The 12,261-nt window shown below is 42.3% G+C and overlaps 1 protein-coding gene across 2 annotated transcripts in view; it reads right to left on the reverse strand.

The window, feature by feature from the left end:
- The window catches only part of Kng1 (kininogen 1), a 35,077-nt gene extending 26,087 nt beyond the window's left edge, over positions 1 to 8,990 (reverse strand). For both annotated transcript variants that reach the window (XM_004834823.4, XM_004834822.4), the window contains exons 1-3: positions 8,620 to 8,990; positions 6,357 to 6,467; positions 4,081 to 4,165 (exon numbers count right to left, since the gene is read on the reverse strand). In XM_004834823.4, the coding sequence (XP_004834880.1) occupies positions 4,081 to 4,165; positions 6,357 to 6,467; positions 8,620 to 8,814 (391 nt within the window). In that variant the 5' untranslated portion in view covers positions 8,815 to 8,990. The remainder of the gene's footprint in view (positions 1 to 4,080; positions 4,166 to 6,356; positions 6,468 to 8,619) is intronic.
- Between the last annotated feature and the right edge of the window lie 3,271 nt (positions 8,991 to 12,261).

The following is a 12,261-nucleotide window of genomic DNA, read 5'->3' on the forward strand; positions in this document are numbered from 1 at the left end:
TGAAATCCTTCTCACTAAAATCAGGAACAAGACAAGGATGTCCACTATCACCACTCCTGTTCAATATAGTTTTGGAAACATTAGCCACAGCAATTAGACAAGAGAAAGAAATAAAAGAAATAAAGATAGGAAACGAAGAAGTGAAACTGTCATTATTTGCAGATGACATGATACTCTATACAGAAGACCCTAAGAACTCCACCAAAAGTCTTCTAGATGTAATAACCAAATTCAGTAAAGTAACTGGGTACAAGGTCAACACACAAAAATTAATAGCTTTTCTGTACACAAAAAACAGACTCACTGAGAGAGAAATGGGGCAATCAATTCCTTTCACAATAGCATCCAAAAAATCGAAATACCTAGGAATCAACCTAACAAAATAAATCACAGACCTCTACTCTGAAAACTATAGCAGTCTGAAAAAAGCGATTGAAGACAGTATCAGAAAATGGAAAGACATCCCTTGCTCCTGGGAAGGAAGGATCAACATAGTGCAAATGGCCATACTTCCAAAACTGCTATGTAGATTTAATGCAATCCCAATTGAAATCCCAGCAGCATACTTCACAGACCTGGAGAAAACAATCCAAAAATTCATTTGGAACAAGAAGAGACCTAGAATAGCAAAAGCAATTCTAGGCAATAAAGACAAGGTAGCGGGTATCACAATCCCCAACTTGAAACTGTACTACAAAGTCACTGTGATAAAAACAGCATGGTACTGGCAAAGAAACAGACCTGAGGACCAGTGGAACAGATTAAAAGATGCAGAAACAACTCCAGACACACTCAGCCACCTCATCTTCAACAAAGGAGCCAAATATCCTCACTGGAGGAAAGATAGCCTCTTTAATAAATGGTGCTGCAAAAATTGGGTTTCAACTTGCCAAAGATTAAACGTAGACCTATATCTCTCACCATGCACTAAACTAAAATCAAAATGGATTAAAGATCTAAATATTAAAACAGAAACTCCGAACCTGCTGGGACAGAGGTTAGGTAGAACTCTTGAAGACATTGGTGTAGGAAATGATTTTATGATCAAATCTTCAGGTGCCTGCGAACTACCACAAATAATCAACAGGTTGGATCTCTTCTTACTAAAAAGCTTCTGCACAGCAAGAGAAACCACCAACAATGTGAAGAGAAACCCACAATGTGGGAAAAAATTTTCACCAGCTGTCCCTCAGACAAAGGTCTACTATTTAGAATCTATAAAGAACTTTAAAAAAATCAGATCACCCAAATTTAAAGACCCAGTCCAAAAATGGGCATCTGAAATGAATAGACATTTCTCAGACAAAGAAGTAGAAATGGCAAATAAACACATGAAAAAATGTTCAACATCACTGGTCATTGGAGAGATGCAAATGAAAACAACACTGAGATTCCACCTTCCCCCAGTAAGAATGGCTGCTATCATGAAATCAACCAATAACAAATGCTGGTGGGGCTGTGGGGAAAAAGGAACTCTACTCCACTGCTGGTGGGGGTGCAGACTGGTGCAGCCACTGTGGAAATCAGTATGGAGATACCTCAAAGAACTAGGACTGGAAGTCCCACTTGACCCAGCTACTCCCCTGCTGGGTATCTTCCCCACAGAATTAAAGGAATCATACCACTGTGATATATGTGCACCCATGTTCATGGCAGCACAATTTGTGATAGCTAAAACTTGGAAGCAGCTCAATTGCCCATCAACTGGAGACTGGATAAAGAAAATGTGGTTTAAAAAAAAAATAAAATGGCATATTACTCAGTCATAAAGAATGAGAAACTAAAGACATTTATAGGTAAATGGATGCACATTGAGGCAATATTCTTAAGTGAAATAAATAGAACACACGTGTAAATACCGAATAGTTTCTCTAGTGTGAGAAACTGAAAGTGTAAATAAGGACTAAAAGGTATAATAGATAATGTGAAATAGGAAGCAAAGGGGCAAGGGGGAAGGGGAAGTGGTAGGGGTGGGGGAAAAGAAAGAAAGGAATGGAATTAACATGAGAAAATGAAAAAATGGAAGCAAAGTCTTTGTAGATAGGGAGGGATGGAGGGGTTGAAGGGAAGCCAGGGGAATGGGGAAAAAATAAGAACCAAGAGAGATTATGTAAAGGTGCAAATTTCCAATGATGAATGTCATTATATTGTATACCTAAAACGTACCAATAAAATTAATGTAAATATGTTTAAAAAATGATCAAGTCATGCTGATAACAGGAGCCAAAGGGGGCTGTGGCCGCAGTGAGCTGTGCACCTGGGCCAGGGGCGCCACCTCAGGGTGGGAGGCCTCCTCAGCGAGTGGGTACAAAGATGAAAAGGCAATAGGAAGGCTGCAGTTCGGGGCCACACTGCCCCTCGGTGGTTGGCTGCTGGGCACCAAGCTCCCCCTCCCCCTTTCTTGGATTTCTCTCCATCTAGAGTCAGAAACATATTGACTGGGTCAATATGCATGGCTTTCTCTCCTCCTCTCCTTGAAGAAGATAATGCATAATCAGGGTAATGGGCCAAGTTAAAAAACTAAAGAGGAATTCCCTGGGAGAGGTGGGAGAATTCCTGGTGATTACCCCCGGGGGGTGGGGAGGGCCGAGGACACTACAGAAAAACAGAAGGGGAGATGGTAATAAGGTCACCTGGGGTTTGCCTCATCTCAAGCCGGCTGGATTCAGAAGATGGAGAGTGATTTCTCCAGCCTGCGGCCATTTTTGTGTCTCCTCCCCTGTCCACTGGGATAGGGCTGGGGGTATGCTCGGGTTTGACCCTGACCCTACCTGGGGGACATTCTTTTTATTTTATTTTGAGATGGGCTCTTGCTAAGTTGCCCAAGCTAGTCTCAGTTGCCATCCTCGAGCCTCCTGAGGAGTTGGAATTATAAGGTTATGCCATTGCATTGGGCTTCTACAGAGATTTTTTTCTTTAAATCAAAATAAAGATTTTTAATTACATGTGATCTCTTTTCTGCCTTAGACTGTTTTTCTTTTCATGCAGCCTCATGTAAGATCCAGAGCTCTAGGGATACAACTCTGAGGCCTCCACACAGAAGACCAAAGCCAAGACCTGACACCAGCCCATGGAGATGTGCAGCAACATCGATGCATTAACCCATACACACTGAAACTGTGCTTGCAGCAGGCCCGTGCCCGGGAAGCTTTTGTGACTGCCAGCACCTTGATTTGCCTGTTCCTCTGTACTTGGTAGAGCTAATAATAGCTGTATCTTTTCATAAGTTGCTTCATATTTGTATTTTTAAGGAATTTTATTTGTTGAGGGTCTACTCTACCAAATCTGCTACTATTTGAGATGTTGGGCAGCTTATGTAACTGCTCTGGGGGTTGGTTTCCTTATCAGAAAAATAGGGATATTAAAGCTGGGTGTGGTGGTACACATCTGTGATCCCCAGACTCTGGGGGGCTGAGGCCGGAGGATCAAAAGTTTGGGCCCAGCCTGGGCAACTTAGTGACTTAGGGAGACCTCTTCTCCAAATAAAAACTGAAAAGGGGCTGGAGATATAGCTCAGTGTGAAGGTCCTGAGTTCAATCCCTAGTACCACAAAAAAAGGAGAGGTGGATATTAATATCTACCTCATTGTTGTAAGGATTAAATAAACACCTGTGCAGTGCATAGGTCCATGGCTGGTGCATAGGTGCTTAATAAATGCTAACTATTATGTTAATGCAGGTTTTCATTACTCTATTATTATGATTGCCAGGCATTATGCCTTTAGGTGAATATCTCTTCAGTTTCACAGCATTCTGTGAAGCGGGGCGTACTGTCCCCTATAAAGAAGGGAACTTCAAGAAAGTGAAAGGACCTCTGAATGATTCTAGGCCAGAGCTGACCCCCTGGCCTATGGACTTTGGAAGGGCCTGATACCGAGAGGCAAGCAAGGAATAGAGAGCTCTGAGGGGTTGATTGGGACATGCCTGGCCCTACCTCAGGCTTCCACAGACCCACGCATGCACCCCAACAAGCACTGTACCCTCTGCCAGGAGGCACACCCTGCTGCACGCTGGTTTTGGTACACAGAAGTACTTAATTCCTCCCCCTGCCCGGGGCAGTGGCCCCAGTCCCATTAGTTACCTGGAATAATGTGGCAGGTCTGGGCAGCCACAGCGAATCTGTCATTTCTTCTCTTCCCCACAATTGCTGTGCATTCTCCGGTGGCCTAAAAGAAAAGAAAGAGAATGTCCAGCTACACCTTTCCAATGGAGGAGTCTACCTAGCACCACTAAATATGACTTTCTTTAAAAACAAGAGGAAAAAGTGATTTTTTTCTAAAAAACGTTTTAGAATGACTATTTTTTGCAGTCTAGTGATTTTGTTTTTTACAGGCCACTGATATTCTTGGGACAGCAGAGGAGAAGCAGTGTAAATGGTGAGGCTTTAACCGTTAGTGTTTGTTTAGAGCTCTGGGAATATTTATTTGCATCCTGATGTACACAGTACCTTGGAACCCACCTGCTAGACTCTCCACTTGGTCTACTTCTCAATTTCAGTGGATGAATATTATTTGGGTAGCTCAAGTTTAACCCATCAGAAAGAGCAATTTGATGGTGTTGTCCAGCTCCAGCTCTGCCATTTGCTGGCCGCCCCTTCTGACAAGCCCCTTTGCCTCTCAAAGTCTCAGTTTATGCATCTTGTAGGAGCTACACCCCATCTAATTCATGGGGTCTTTGTGAAGAGCAAGTGTGCAAATAGCCATAAACCACCTACCAGAGGCCACCACTGCATAGACACACCCATCCCCTTGTTAGTGTTGCTCAGTGGTTTTTATCCTGGGCACTGGGAATCGAAGCCAGGGCCTCATGCATGCTAATCAAGCCCTCTACCACTGAAGCATACCCCCAGTCCACCACACCAAGTTCCCCAGGCTGGGCTTGAACTTGCAATTCTTCCTCAGCCTCCTGATTAGCTGTGTCACTATACCTGACCAGAAGGGTGGTTTGGTTTTGCTTTTTTCTGACATTCTTCTGTCATCCCCATTGGACTTCTAAGTGACAGTATTTTATTGGGATAAAGCAAGCTTCTCCTCACCGGCACAGCCCTGAGATACAGGCAGTGTGGGACACAGTGGCTCATTATCCCCACCTGCCAGGTGAGATCACTGAGGGGCAGAAGCAGCCCCATAACCTGCTCTCCTGACTCAAAGACCAGTGCTGTGTCATGACTGCAAGTGACTGTCTTTTCAAAACCCAAACAGGATGCTGGTATTCCGGCACAAGAGGGGAGTCCACAGACAGCTAAAAGAGCCTTGCTTCTCAGGCTGTGCCAGGCATACTTCAGACATTTGGCTAAGGTAGCCCTTTGCGTAACTTATCTCATTTCATCCTCCAACAACCTACAAGGTCAGTGCTAACTTCCCGTTTGGGGGGAGACCATCCATTCAGAGAGGTCAAGCAGATTGCTGGCCACCTCTCGGCTAGCCAGAACCAAAGGCAAGATCTGTCCTCAGGCCTGTGTAGCTGGAGGACCCACATCCTCCCCTTGTCAGACCTTGAGCTTAGCCCAAATTTTGTTCTGTTGTCTTTCTGGGGTGTGACTTGCATGTTCTGGTTGGACAGTTGGGCCCCTTCTCAGGGAAGGGCTTTCACGACGTTTAACTGTTAGCCTTGCTATGATTTTTCTGTTTATACAAGAACACAGATGTCAAGCATCTGACTTATCTCCACACTTCAAGGTTTATGTGCATCCTTAATAAAAAGGCTCAGCGATAGTAATTATCCCTGCATTTGTATAAAGAAATCCATAGCTGCTGAATGGATAAAGAAAATGTGATACACCCAATGAAATACTATTCAGCCATAAAAAGGATAAAATCTTGTCACTTCAGCAGACAGGATGGAACCCGAAAACATGTTTAGTGAAATAAGCCAGGCACAGAAAGATAAACACTGTAGGATCTCACTGACACGCAGAAACTAAAAAGGTTGATCTCAGAAGCTGAAGGACAAATGGTGTGTCAGAAGCTGGGGAGACTGGGGAAGAGAGGATTGTGTGGAGACTGATAAATGGGGATTGAGTTACAGATGGATAGGATTAAGAGGCTCTGGTGTGCTATTGTATAGGAGGATGACTATCGATAACAACTGCAAACTGCATTTTCCACACAGCTAGAAGGACAAAGTTTGAATGTTGTCATAACAAAGAATAAATGTTTGAAAAGATGTTTCACCGGATTTAAAACAGTACACAGTTTGTGTACACATATATCAAAGCATCACATGGTGTCCCACTGATATACACAATTCTTAGGTTTTTATGTATCCGTTTTAAAAATTAATTTAATGAATTTTTAAAGATAAACCCAGTTTTTTGATGGAGAAATCTGGAGGCTTGAGAGTCACTGACACACTTACAGCTTCCTCAGCATCCTTGTAGTCACAATCCTGCCAGGTTTTGTCACTCTGAACAGGGCAGTCACCCTCCTTGACTTCATACTTGACAGAATAAAAGGCGTCACTATTAATCTGAAAAAAGCAATCAAAGATATTTAGAGTTTATCCAGCTGACCCAACAGCAAATAATTTGAGTGGATGCTGGTATAGTTATAAATATAGATCTTAATTAGATTGGATGCAATGAGAGCCAGATATTCATTAAAATATAAATATTTACATTTTTATAAATATTTTCTTGGAAGAATATTCATAATAATGTTTATGTTTATTATTAATTTTGAGACAGTCTTTCTAAGTTGACCGAGATAGCCTTGAACTTGTAATCCTCCTGTTTGTCTCCCATGCAGTTGGAATTACAGGTGTGCACCATCCTACTCGGTTACAAATATGTATTTTTTAAAGGTTACAAAGTATTAGCCCATGTCTTGTAGAAACTGATTTATATGCACATATATGCCTTTAAAAAGTCTTCAAAGATGTACAGCAATCTGTTAAAATGTTTATCTCTCAGTGGTGAGATTTCAAATATCTTTCACTTTCTTCTTTAAATAAACATTTCTAAATTGTTTGACTCTTCCTCCTAATGAACACATATAAAAAAAAAGTCCACACAAAAAAAGAGTGCCCCTAATGAACACATATTACTTTTGCAATTATAAAAGAGAAGTCTCTTTTTAAAAAATGTCACCAGTTATCTCTGTGGTAGGATTAGTTATGGGTGGGTCTAGTTTATTTTCTCTATTTTCTAAGTTTTCTTTTTCCTCTTTCTTAAAACAATTGAGATGAAATTCACATGCCATGCAATTCATCCACTCAAACTGTAGAATTACATGTTTCTTAGTATTTGTAGCAATGACCATAATTCCCGGTAGTCCGTTTTATCTCCCCACAGGATCCCTATACCTGTTTATTGTTATTGGCAGTTACTTCCCCTTGTGCCTTGCTTCAACCCCTGGCAGCCAACAATGTGCTTTCTGTCTCCCTGTGTTCGTTCACCTGCTCCACAGTCTCATCAATGGAACCATATGTGGTCCTTGTATCTCGCTTTTCACTCTATGTTTGCAAAGCTTAGCCTTGAAGGAGGTAGGATGTTGTAGAACTTATGGGTACTTCGTTCCCTTTTTTGATTTTCTAAAATGTCATGCATAAATCTTAAGGGTGCTGAACTTTCAGAGGCAGAACTCTGGGATGTTAGAGCAATAAGGGACCCAGGAGGGGATGTTGTCCAGCCTCTCACTTGGTAGCTAAGGGCAAGCAGTCCCTGAGTAATCTGAGGCCTGGCTCAGGTGCCTTCTTATCCTCTCAGGAAGGCAGGACCAGCCCCATGTCCTCCGTCTCTGTGCTCCCTCAGAACCTGCTTGGTCACATTTTGCCAACCTAGGCCTATCAAGCACCTGTACCCATATGGAAAAATGAACATAAAAGAGGACCACATGGACATTTTAAAGGAGAACCAACTTTGCCATAGATGTCAGCCAATGAAGGCACCACCAATAAAGAGCTGCTTGAAGGCACCAGGAGGCAGGATTCCTTACACAGCCACATTGAATTGTGAAACAAAGTGGCTCAATTTTGCTTTCTGGGGAAAACAAACAAACATGTCCACTGGGTTTTTTTTTTTTCTTTATCTTCATAAATGTCACATGATTGGGTTTTTTTCCCCTGCCATTTGCTTACTAATCCAAAGACATAGTCTCTTATAGTGAAATTTATTTAAACAAACTCTAAAAAAATTGTATTTCTTTGATTCATGCATCCTGACAGAAAGGGAAACAATATTAAAAACCAACTAAAACTTTGCTATTAACTTTGATGAATTCAGATTTCATGGTAAGTACTTTGTCTAATGCAGTAAACCATGCTAATCTCACTCCTGACTCCTCTAGACCTACTTTGCAAAGAACTTCCTCCCATTTAAAGTTTGGAACTTTTTATATTTTGGTCTAGGGCCAGACTCCCAGCGAATCCTTTTCCTTCACACTGAGTTCCTGGATTCTCCCACTCTGCTTAGCTCCCAGAAAACTTGTCCATTGACTTCTGTTTCAATTCATCCTAAGATACTGTTTTGCTGACTCCCCCGGAAACCAATCTTGGTTGCCTGAGGACTGGAGAGAGAGGAGAGAGAGAGAGAGAGAGAGAGAGAGAGAGAGAGAGGGAACAAGCACTGGGCTCTGAGCTAGCAGAAATCCTAGGTGTTTTCAAGGCTACACAGCTCACTTACTGTCTGGTTGACCTCAGTGATGCGGACCAATACAAACTGGTTGCTACTTTGGTTATTACTGTTGAACTTCTTCAGAGCGGCGTCCACAGCCTGGAATACGTCCTTGTGATTGCAGTCAATTTCCTGGTAGTCTGGTTCCTGGGTAAAGCTGGGTAGCAGCCTGGAGCAGAGGAAAAGGATGGCAATTAGTTTCATGATTTAACCGTCTCCCTCTAGACTCTGAGGGATGGTTTTGCTAGGAATGAGGCACCAACTTGGGTGCTGCTTTTAACAATCTCCAGCCTCTTATCTCCTTTATCTTCTTTCTCTGCTTCAACACTCAGGACCCTGGTTATATTCCTGCTGCCAGATATTATTTGTCCTCTTACAGAAGAGCAAATAATTGCTGCGTTATCTAGGTAAATTTCAGGCTGGAACATTACAACACTGGGATTGTTGACTTGATATTTTGCCTTTGGAAAGCAGCAGGGAGCACAGAGCACATTCCAAGGGGTTGCACAACTTTGTATAGCAAATTAGAACAGCATATAATCAAGAAAGAGAAAAAACCACTAACTAGCTGTGTTATTTCCTTGTGACTTTCCCAAAGCCATCAATGAAGGTCACTGCCTATGTGAACAATGCCACAGTGAGTACAGTGTGTAGATACAGCTCACGTAATTCCTTTGCAGGACAACTGTCTGCATGGAAACCGCTGCTACTAATTCTATTGCATGCCTGGGAAGTCCAAGCACCAAGTGAGTTCTGGGAGTTCCACCCACGACATGGGCACAGCTGAAAATAAACTATGGGCATCCTACCTGGTCTCTGCCAAGCCAGCCTTTCTCTGCTCAGTTGTAGTAGTTCTACAAAGGAAAATGTCCCAGTGTGCAGGAGACAGAGGGAATGCGTAAGAGGAGGTAGCCTAAACCAGTAATGGTGAACCTTTAGAGATGAGGGCCCAAATTGCAACCCAAAACTCACTCGTTCATTGAAAAGTGCTAACACTGCAATTAAACTGGAATCCTGAGATTTTTGTTTAGGAAAAACAACTCACACACTAACATCTTCTGTCTTTTTTTTTTGACTACCTAAAAATTAGATTTAATATTGACTTAACACTAAGTGAGAAGTTGCAAACATCAAGTGGGAAAAGACATTTGCAGTACATATGGCCAATAAAGGACTCATAACCAGGATATTTAAAGATTCCCCTGAATCAATAAGGAAAATACAATGAGTGAATAAGCAGGTTCTTTACAACAGCAGAGATGCAGATAACTAATAAACATCTCAAAGGTGAGCAATGTCAATAACCAGGGAATTTTAAATCATAATTATATACCACTCAATGCCAACAAGAACAGCTAAAACCAGAAAACATCTTCTGTCTTAAAACAAAAACAAGTAACACCGTGCCATAGGTTCATCACCACTGGCCTAAACCAACTTTCTGATAAAGTTAGACTATTTGGGGAGACAGGCCTAAAGGTAGTTAAAATTATCAGTAAATGCGTGCCTTCAAGTCTTAGAGAAGAACAGGAAGAACAGGGGAGAGGGGGTAAAAATAGGTTACTGTTGATAGGATCTCTAGACCACCTGAGAGGCCCTGGGAAACAGGCTCACTGTTGGCTAAATGGTGGCCTGGTAGTTGTGTGGCAGGAACACATGTTTAGCAGTGAGTCCAGCCTAGATTCCAGTCTGACTCTGCTGCTTAACTGCTGTGTGGCCCCAAGCAAGCCAGGCTCACGCCTGACCCCCACCCCCAGTTTCCTCACTTGTAAAATGTGGAAAAGCATAATACCTTCATGAGGTTATTCTGGGGAGTGACAGAGTGACATACTACATATACATTCAGGGCCTGCTAACTAGTTCTTATAAGTGACAGCTAATATTAGAAGGGAATGGTTAAGAATCTCTGACTTAATGGAGCAGTTTCAGGTGCATGGTAATGGTAGAAGGCAGATTCTAACGGTTGGACAGAGGAGGGAAATTAAGCGTAGCAGAGACTTGAGTAAGATTCTGGTTGAGAGGCAGGCAGAATTGGGGAAACTGAGAGGTGAGGAATGAATGGTGGTATTCCATCCAGAAGGAGCTGTGAGGGGGAGTTTAGGGCTGGGGTAAACTGGAAGGAATGTGCTAGAAAGGAGGTGGGGTATATGCAGAACACAGGACCCGAACGACCCCAGGCTTAAGGCTTTTGGGCACTGTCAATGAACCAATCAGGAAAATCTATCCCTAGTCCTTCCTTTGAATTCAGGGCTGTTCATGGGACCAATCAGAAGGTACTCTTCCTAATCCTTCTTCTAGAGAGGGGCACAAGCGATCATCCTCTTCATCCTCATCCTTCATTTACATCTGGCATTAGGCCAAAAATAGATTTTTGATAGGACAGCTGTCCCACTACATAGTTACATGAGGAGGGGCCAGCCCAGGTATATTTTGGGTACTAAAGGCTCCTTTCCCTTTAACCTTGCGACTACCTGGAGTTGTAATCACCAGCTGGCTCCTGTCCTATAGGAATGTATTTTCTTTTGCTTTCAGTAAATCTATACCTTTGCTGTCATTTTCTGTGTGTCTTGACCAATTCTGTGTTCAGGACACCAGGGTCCTGGAAAGAAGCCCCTGGGATCCCTGTTCAGTAACAGCTGCATAGGAAAAGTCCAGGCTAATCATCACAGAGATTTCAGTGAAAATTCAGAGATGACTTGGCTATGTATTCAGACAGTGTAGTAAAGAGGGAATAAAGTGGCCTTGAAGGAGAGGAGCCCCATCAGGGTTCTAATCCCAGTCCTACAATTTATTGACTGTAGGACCTAGGCAAATAATTAAACGTCTTCCAGTCTCATCTTTCTTCTTTAAAATATGGTTGTCATGGGAGCCCATCTCCCTTTCCTCCTTGGAGTATGAGTAGACTTTATGCCCAGTCTTCCTTGCACTAGGTGTGGCCCTATGACAGCATGCTGGCCAACGGGACATGAACACAAAGGATGCCTGCCACTTCCAAGCCTGGCCCTGAGAAACCACTTTGATGGTTCTAGACTTCTTGCCCATGGAGGCTAATTGGAGAGGATCCAGGAGAAAATCCTGAAGTCTAATAGCTGGGAAGAACAACAAGATAAAAGGAACCTACGACCCTGACTCACCCTGGGGATGGTCACCTTTTGGCTACTCACATTGAACTATTTATTACATGAAAGATTATCAAATTCTGTACCATTAAAATGCTGAGCTTGTTTGTTATGGCAGCTGGCCCACCTTACTACAATGATATTACTTGTACAAGGGAGATGTTGGTAAAAATTAAATTATGAAACACGAAAATCTGTAAGTGTTTACTGTGTCAATTCATTAATTGAACATTCTTGAACACTTACCGTGTGGTAAGCATTTTAATGTACAAAACAGTCAAAATCTGTGCTGACATAGGTTTACAGGGGATAAAGAAATGTAAATAATAAATTTTTCTGGTCTTTTAGTCTTGAAGAATGGTAGTGCCACTGAGAGAAAAGGTTATGCTAGGAAGGCGAAGAACTTTTCAGGGGAAGAGTAAGGATTTTGGAACTTAGGCATTTGACTAAATATTAACATCACTTTTGAAAGTTGATAAAATACTTGAAAATAACCATTCATATACTTGTTAGCCATCAAAATGTAAAAATC

Source organism: Heterocephalus glaber, unplaced genomic scaffold (genome assembly GCF_053883595.1).
Source record: "Heterocephalus glaber isolate CG9 unplaced genomic scaffold, H.glaber_assembly_v1.0 deba00001504, whole genome shotgun sequence".
Taxonomy (NCBI): domain Eukaryota; kingdom Metazoa; phylum Chordata; class Mammalia; order Rodentia; family Bathyergidae; genus Heterocephalus; species Heterocephalus glaber.